The sequence below is a fragment of the Anomalospiza imberbis genome, chromosome 22, assembly GCF_031753505.1.
Source record: "Anomalospiza imberbis isolate Cuckoo-Finch-1a 21T00152 chromosome 22, ASM3175350v1, whole genome shotgun sequence".
NCBI lineage: Eukaryota > Metazoa > Chordata > Aves > Passeriformes > Viduidae > Anomalospiza > Anomalospiza imberbis.
The window spans coordinates 3,489,722-3,497,675 of record NC_089702.1 but is presented as its reverse complement, the minus strand read 5'-3'; the positions used below and the strand labels follow the sequence as shown (position 1 = coordinate 3,497,675).

At 67.7% G+C, this 7,954-nt stretch overlaps 1 protein-coding gene across 2 annotated transcripts; it reads right to left on the bottom strand.

Annotated features, from left to right (window-relative positions):
- Nucleotides 1–3,143: 3,143 nt before the first annotated feature.
- Nucleotides 3,144–7,799, bottom strand: CDC6 (cell division cycle 6). 2 transcript variants are annotated; one of them, XM_068212204.1, is made up of 12 exons: nt 7,515–7,799; nt 6,933–7,184; nt 6,493–6,711; nt 5,584–5,783; nt 5,333–5,496; nt 5,091–5,197; nt 4,841–4,980; nt 4,654–4,754; nt 4,441–4,505; nt 4,092–4,291; nt 3,844–3,984; nt 3,144–3,729 (listed from the first exon to the last, which is right to left on the bottom strand). In XM_068212204.1, exons 2-12 carry the CDS (start codon nt 7,174–7,176, stop codon nt 3,640–3,642), a joined length of 1,671 nt encoding a protein of 556 aa, XP_068068305.1. In that variant the 5' UTR covers nt 7,177–7,184; nt 7,515–7,799; the 3' UTR covers nt 3,144–3,639. The 2 variants fall into 2 exon arrangements, with proteins under 2 accessions (XP_068068305.1, XP_068068304.1); XM_068212203.1 differs by lacking the exon at nt 7,515–7,799 and having other exon boundaries at nt 3,145–3,729; nt 6,933–7,315.
- Between the last annotated feature and the right edge of the window lie 155 nt (nt 7,800–7,954).

The window sequence follows — 7,954 nt, the reverse complement described above, 5'->3', positions numbered from 1 at the left end:
GTGCTCCAACGCCCCCCCTCCCCCTCTTCTCTGCCTCTGGATACCCAACCCCACCCTCCGGGTGGGGGATTGGGGCACCCACAGGAGGGAAAACACAGGGGGTGGGTGCTCCAGGGGTGTAGGGAAGCGATGGGAACACACTGGAGGGAAGAGGGGAGAGGGATGGGGAATTCCTGGGCTGCCCCCCCCCAGGCTCAGAGGGGAAGGGTTGGGGGCACCTGTGGCACCCCGGGGGTTCAGAGGGGTGCCTGTACCCAGAGGAATTCCCTGCTCTGTCTGCCCCGGGAGACATGCTGATTCTAGGAAGGGGATGGCGATGGAGACCTGGACATGGACACAGGCTACCCAGCCACATTCTAGGAGCCCAGAAAGGGCACCCAAGGCCCTGCACCCACCAGCACAGCCCAGATGCTGAGAGGGCAGTGGGGCAGGAGCTCCCCTGGGAAGGCACACATGTGAGGAGTGTAGGCAGCTTCACCACATGCCCCGGGGGGAGTCACACGAGCCCCCCCCCCCCACGCTGCCCAGGACCCTTGGGTACCTGTCAGGGTCCCACGGTGCCCACACAGGAGGGTGGTAGCCCACCAGGCCGCTCAGCACATTCCCGTGCCTCAGTTTCCCCCGTGTGCTCACCAGAACGAGGTTGAACACCCTGACCGGGGCACCCCCAGCCCGGAGCAGCCGCCGGCCCCCTCTCCGCACACCGGGGCCGCGGCGGCGAGGCCCAGGCGCCGGCATGTGCTCAGCCCAGTGGAATGTGCCAAATCACTCCCAGATGTGCACGGCGGCCCGCCCGACCCCCCTCCGCTCCCACCGGGGCAGCCGCCGGGCACCGGGGACCCGCGAGCACAGCCCCGCGGGACCGAGCCCGTCACCAGCCGGATCCCGCCCGGCCACGGCGCCCGGCCCCGTCCGTCCCGTGGCGTCGCGGCACCGAGGCCCGGCAGCGGGGCGGGCAGCGGGTGCCGGGGCGCGGCAGGAGATGCCACGAGCACCGGGTGGCCGCGTCCCCGTCCCACCGGGGCCCCGCAGACCTCGGCCGGCGCGGGCACGGCGGGGTCGTGCGGGGTCCTGCCCCGCAGCCCCGGCCCCGGTGCCAGGCGGGAGCAGCCGGGCGGAACGGGGCTGTCAGATGGAATCTGGGTGCCGGCGGTGACGGCGCGGCGGGAGGCGGCCGTGCCCGCCACGTGGCCGCTTATGTAAGGAGAGTGCAAGGGAGGACAGCGAGGCGGCCGGGGCACCGGGGACACCGCCGAGGGGACACCGAGCCCCCGCCGCGCACTCGGGCGTGGGTGCAGCCGGACACGCGCGCGGGGGGCTGCCCGCGGCACGGCCGGGCACTGCCCGGGCACGAGTGTGCGGGGACGGGCGACACGGGCATACGTGTGCTGGAGTCGGGGGACAGGAGCCCGGCGGCCCCTCGGGCTCCCCGCGTCACTGCTGGGTGTCCCGGGCTGTCCCCTCGCCGCAGCGCTGGCAGCCCGCGGTGACGAACGGCTCCGGCGGCAGCTCCGGCACCCACGCGCCTGGATCCAGCTGCGCCATTGATTTTTCATCCACTGCGGCAGCGTGGAGCTGGGGCTGGCACCGGCACGGCCAGGGGGCCTTGTCCCCTACACTGCCCCGCTGTCCCCATTCCCACACACACAGCCAGGACAGCCCAGGGACGCTGCCAGGACTGGCAACCCCCCAGCCTTGCCGTGGGGTGCCCACCACGGCCAGTCTGGCCCAGATGTGGGAGTGTCCCTGTGCCCTGCCTGTGCCACCATCACCTCACCCATCACAGGGGGGCCGGAGATGGAGCAGCTGGGGCGACAGAGGGAGAAGGACGAGGGAGAAGGATGAGGGAGAAGGATAAGGGAGAAGGATGAAGGAGAAGGATGAAGAAGGATGAAGGAGAAGGATGAAGGAGAAGGATGAAGGAGAAGGACGAGGGAGAAGGACGAGGGAGAAGGATGCCTGCCTGCATCACCACCACGTCACCGCAGACCCGCACGCTGCCAGGCGCTTCCTTCCTGACTCTTGTCACCGTGTGCCATGTCACCGTGTGCCGGGGGGCTGCGTCACTCCCTGGGACTGGCACGGGGCAGGACGTGGCCGCCGTGGTCCGTGGGGAGCTGGGGACCCCCAGGCAGCCCATGCCCAGCCCAGCTCTGCCCACGGGCAGGACGATGCCGCTACCCGCTCAGCCCCAGAGCCTGGTGACAGGCGGCTGGGTCACGGTGCCCGCCGAGCCCTGCGGTGTGGGGAGGGGCAGGGACAGGGTCCCGCTCGGCCCCTGGTGTGGTGAGGGCACCGGGACACAGCCCAGAGCGGGCACAGCCTGGGCTGACCCCGGCGCCCGCCCGTGCCGCCGCACACGTCCGACACATGGCAGCGCCGGCTATAAATAGCGCCGGCAGCGAGGGCTGAGCCTGCTCAGGGCCCTCGGGGCTCCCAGAATCCCCCGTGCCCCCCCTGCCTCGGTTTCCCTGCTGCTCCCCGTGGCCAACAGAGACCGAAGTGTCCCCAAGGTGTCCCCTGGCAGTGCACCCCGTTGGTGGTGGCACCCAGGGCCCTCTCCAGGCTCCCCTTTGTGTCCTTGTCCTGGGCAGCCAGTGCGAATGTCCCCGTGTCCTGTGACCTGCAGGGATGCCACAGAGCTGAGCAGAGCCAGGGTGGAGCTGGGACATAGCAGGGCCACCCCTTGGGGCCACAGGCACCCCTTGAGGCACACTGGGGATGCCAGTACCACATCCTCCCCCACCACCAGCACCCCATCCCTGGCCGGGAGCTGCTGAGGGGCAGCCAGGGGTCCTGGGGGAGAGGGTGGGATGGTAGAGGTAGGGTGGGATGGAGGGATGTGGGGCACAAGCAGAGCCTCATGCCCTCCCACTCCCCTCACCCCCATTTGGAGCCCCCAACACCCTCCCACGATGAGGAAGCTGCAAAATTAGGTCAAAGCGTCCATTATTTAACAGAAATGGAGGAGCTGGGGCCAGGAGCTGAGTCTGGGGCTGGAGCCCAGGAGAGGGGTTGGAGAGGACAGGGCTGGGTCCCCACAGCTGTGGAGCAGGCAGGGATTGCGGGAACAGGGGTGAAACACGGGGGACAGGAGCCAGAGCTGAACCAAAATGACTTTATTTCATGGCAGGAGATAATGGAATCCCGTGCCCTCTCCCCCCCAGGGGTCCCTGCCCCCCTTGCCACTGCCAGCACCGGGACCCAGAGCACGGCTGGCACTGGAAGATTCTCCCTGCAGCCAGAGTGCTCAGGAGGTTCCAGTGAGCCCCAGAAGGCTCTGAAAGAGTTGGGAGCAAACATGGTCTGGGATTCAGGGCAGGAGCAACACCAGACCTCAGGATCACACACCAGGGTGGCAAGGGGGACCAGGAGCACTCACCACTCCCTGCAAACGGGCTGGGGGGGCCACAGAGAGACTGGAGGGTGTCCCAGCCTCCTACCTAAGCTCCCAACACGCAGAAATTACAATATAACATTAATAATATTATTACATTAAAATATTAATAAAAAAGACCCCAGACTGACAGCCCCAGGGCCCAACTTGACAAATGTCCCAAGACCTTGGGAGCCACTTGTCTGCTTTTGCCACAGCAGCAAAATCCCCCTTGGGGCCATGGGGAGAGGGTTGCTGGGGGGTCAGTGCAGCCCCTGGGCCAGGATGCTGCCCACCAGGGCTGTGTCCTGCAGCCTGTGCTCCAGCGCTGCCTCCTCCAGCGTCAGGGAAACCTGGGAGGGAGAACAGGGGTGCTCAGCACCGTGCTGCCAGATCCTGCCCCAGGTCCCACCACTGGATCGTGTCCCAGCGCTGTCACCAGACCCTGCCCCACCACCCCACGCTACCTTGGCCAGCCGGGCCTCCTTGGCCCTCTTGAGCTCGAGGACACCGCGGGACTCCAGGAGGGTGACAAGGGACAGACACTCGGCCTGGTCGATGGCGGGGAGCTGCCGCCGCCGGCACACCTGGCTGTAGGTGTCGTGGAGCTGGGGAGGACAGGGGGAGTTACACCACAGCAAAGCACCCAAAAGACACCCCAGGGACACCCAGCCACCGCCCAGGTCAGCCCTGAGAGGGTCCCACCGCCACTCACCTTCCCCAGGGTCACCTCGCGGGCGCGCGAGTGCCGGGCAAGCAGGAGCAGGGAGCAGAGCAGCACCTTCTGCTGCAGAGGGAAGGTGTCCTGTGCCCCCCGGGACCCCCCCGCCAGCCGGTCCCCAAACACCTCCGAGAGCACCCGGGAGATGTGCAGGAGCCCCACGCGCTTGGGGACAGGGGACGCCGGGGAGTCACCTGTGGGACAGAGAGAGGATCCCAGGGAGGTGAGAAAAGGGAGGTGGTAGTGGAGAGAGGTGCCCCACAAAGGGAGCCCAGACTCCCTCCCACTGAGGCGACCCCAGAGGAGCCCCCGCAGGGTTTTGGCTCTGGCAGCAGTGACTCACCCCCAGGCAGTGGCTTGAGCAGGGTCTGGCCTCGCACCTCCAGCTCCACCACCTCCACGGCGCGCCTGGGAAGGGACAGCCCTGAGCGCCAGGCAGAGCGGGCACCCCTGGCACGGGCACCCCTGGCACGAGCACCCCGGAGCAGGGAAGCCATGGAGAATCACAGGGACCAAGCTGGCCCTGGCACCACCGGGTTTTGGGGCACACACTGACCTACAGACATCCAGGGCCTTGCGAGCATCACCGGAGACTGCAGAGACCTTGCGGGCACAGAACTGGAGTGCAGCAGAGTCCAGGACAGGGTCACCTGCCACCTGTGAGGCACCAGGGCCATCAGTGCAGCCACCCATGTGAGCAGAGGAGCCATGTCCCCCCCACTCTGTCCTCCCCATGTCCCCACCTGCCCCAGCCGCTCCTGCAGGATGTGGGTGAGCTGCTCCTTGGTGTAGGGTGGGAAGTGCAGCAGCCGGGGGCTGCCGGCCGGGTGGGCTCCCAGCCTGGCCAGGCTCCGGTCTGTCAGGTCCAGGGCATTGGCCAACCCTGCACGGCAAGAGGAAGAGGAGGATGAGGGCTGCAAAGGGAAGTCCCCATCAACCCCCTCTAAAGAGGGAGGGCGCCCAGGGCGGCAGTGCTACACCCTGCACACTCACCCACGAGAACGAGCCTGGAGCTGGGCAGCCGCGGCCACTCAAAGAGGGTGTAGAGCACGTCCTGGCCTTTGCTCTCCAGCTGGTCCAGCTCATCCAGCACCAGGAGGCTGTGGGAGAGCCCAGATCAACCCCTGCTCTGTCCCCTCACAGCACTTCAAGCAGGGAGAGCAGAGCTGCTGCCAGCCTGCCTCTCCTGGCATCCAGGGGAATCCCACTCCACCTGCCAGAGACAGGGAACTCACACCATGGGCCCCTGGGCCGTCAGATGCTTCTCCAGGCTCCGGATACGCTCCCGGCCGGTGGCCACGGGCAGCCCCAGGTGCTGTGCCAGGGCAGGGAAGACGCTCTGGGGGCTGCCCAGTGCCATGCAGTTCAGCACCACGGTCCTGCTCCCAGCCAGCTTGTCCTGCCGGGAATGGGAATGTTACACTGGCCCCATCCCACTGCCAACCAGCCCCCACAGCAGCCCCGCGGCTGTGGCCATGGCACAGACCTTACAGTCGAGCAGAACACGGCTCAGACAGGCTGTTTTCCCAGTCCCGGGGGCTCCGGACACGTAGAGGCTGCCGGGACGGCGCCCCAGGACGTGTTCCTGCAGGAACTGCCAGAGGATTCTCGTCTCCCGCTCCCTGCCCTGGAGCCGGTCGGGCACGGCCGCATGCAGCACCTGCTTGGCCTGCTGGTAACAGGTACCTGCACGGGGAGCAAGAGGACTCAGGGAGGGAGGTGGCACTGCTGGGACTCCATCCCAGCTGATCACCATCCCCATCCATGTCCCCATCCCTCCCTTCATATCTGTACCCAGCTCCATATATCCACCCCTAACCCTGGCTCCATCCCTCACCTCATCCCCATTGCCATCCTTTGCTCCACCCTCAGAGACCATCTCCATCACCATCCCTATGGACCCCATCACCATCCCTATCCATATTCCCAATCCCTATCCCATCCCTGCATCCCCATCCCACCCATAACCCCATACCCAGCCGTGCCCACGCTCACAATCCCGTCCATAACCCCATACCCAGCCCTGCCCACGCTCACAATCCCATCCATAACCCCATGCCCAGCCGTGCCCACGCTCACAATCCCACCCATAACCCCATACCCAGCCCTGCCCACGCTCACAATCCCGTCCATAACCCCATACCCAGCCGTGCCCACGCTCACAATCCCGTCCATAACCCCATACCCAGCCGTACCCACGCTCACAATCCCGTCCATAACCCCATACCTAGCCCTGCCAATGCTCACAATCCCGTCCATAACCCCATACCCAGCCGTGCCCACGCTCACAATCCCACCCATAACCCCATAGCCGTGCCCACACTCACAATCCCGTCCATAACCCCATACCTAGCCCTGCCAATGCTCACAATCCCGTCCATAACCCCATACCCACCTTCCTGCCTGAAGAGCCGGGTGCGTGGGTGCTGCCCGCTCAGCCCTGAGCTCCGAGGGGTCTCTGGCCCCCTGCTCCGCGGGGACGGCCCCGGGCCCTTGGGCTGCTCGGGGGAAGCCGAGGGGTCCCCAAAGAGCAGGCGACGGCCCCGGTTCTCCTTGCTGCGTTTGGCCGGGGAGCAAGGTAAGGCATGGGGGACATTGCACAGGTTGTCATCACCTACGGGGACAACAGGCTGGTGGTGACACGGGGCCGCTCTCCCTCGGGGACTTTTTGCTTCAGCGCCCCCCAAAAACCCCGCGGGAGCAGCTTTTCCTCCCGAAATGGGGGCGAAGCCGCAAACGCAGCTGGACCAGACCCATCTGTGTGCCCCAACCCCCGGGATGAGAAGGGGGATGCGCTGCCCGCCATTCCCAGGGGGTCTCGGCGGAGGGACTCACCCAGGCGTTTGCGGGGGCTCAGGGGCTGCGCTGTGGGGCTCAGGGGCTGCGCTATGGCCCGGCTTGAGCGTTTGTCCGGAGTGGCCGGGCCGGGGTCGGCGGGGCCCGAAGCCTTGGAACGCGGCGAGGGGCGCAGAGCAAGGGCGTCGGGGTCGCTCTTGGCCGAGGGGGCAGCGAGGCGTCGGGCGCTCCTCGTGCGGGGGAAGCCGATGGTGGGCTGGCTCTGCGGGCTGCTGCTGGCCATGGCGGGGGCTACGCGTGGAGGAGGACAGCGGTCAGAGAGCGGGACCCCGGTCAGGTAAGAAAGACCGCCAGCCCCGCGGGTCCCGCACATCCCCTGCCTCCCTAGTCCCAGCCCCCACCGCGCTGGCCCCATCGCTGGCCCCCGGCTCCCCTCGTGTCCCCCCGGGTCCCCTCGTGTCCCCCCATGTCCCCCCGGGTCCCCTCGTGTCCCCCCATGTCCCCCTGGGTCCCCTCGTGTCCCCCCGTGTCCCCCTGGGTCCCCTCGTGTCCCCCCGTGTCCCCCCGGGTCCCCTCGTGTCCCCCCATGTCCCCCCGAGTTCCCCCGCTGCCGCCACCGACCTGCTCGCGCCAAATCGGCCCCGGCTCCGCACTTCCCGCCACCAGGCCGAGCTGGCCCCGCCCCCTTCGCCCCATTGGCTGCGCCGCTGCCGCCGCCGCCAATCGCCGCGGCCGGAGGGAGGGCCGCAACAGAGCAGCCAATCAGCGAGCGCAGCCGAGGCAGGGCGGAAGGCGCCGAGCGCGGCGCGCGGGGGCTGCTGGGAGCTGTGGTCTGCCTGCGGGCGCTCAGCGCTCCCAGCGCCCCCAGCGCCCCCACGGCCCGCACCCCCCAACCCAGCCTTCCCCGTACTCCCAGTGCCACCAGTTCCTCCTACACTGCCTTCCTGCTGCCGCCCAGTCTTGTCTCTCCACGCTCCCAGTACTCCCCACCCTTCCTCCCAGTATTCCCCACCGCGCTTCCCCCATGCTCCCAGTGGCCACACGCGCCCGTCCCCCCCTCC

Coding starts and splice junctions, on each gene's coding strand:
- CDC6 (XM_068212203.1), bottom strand. CDS start 7,308: ATGGGGCCAGCGCGGTGGGGGCTGGGACTAGGGAGGCAGGGGATGTGC. Junction 4,981..5,090: donor CTCCAGGCTCGTTCTCGTGG/GTGAGTGTGCAG, acceptor CTTGCCGTGCAG/GGTTGGCCAATGCCCTGGAC. Junction 4,755..4,840: donor TGCAGGAGCGGCTGGGGCAG/GTGGGGACATGG, acceptor GGTGCCTCACAG/GTGGCAGGTGACCCTGTCCT.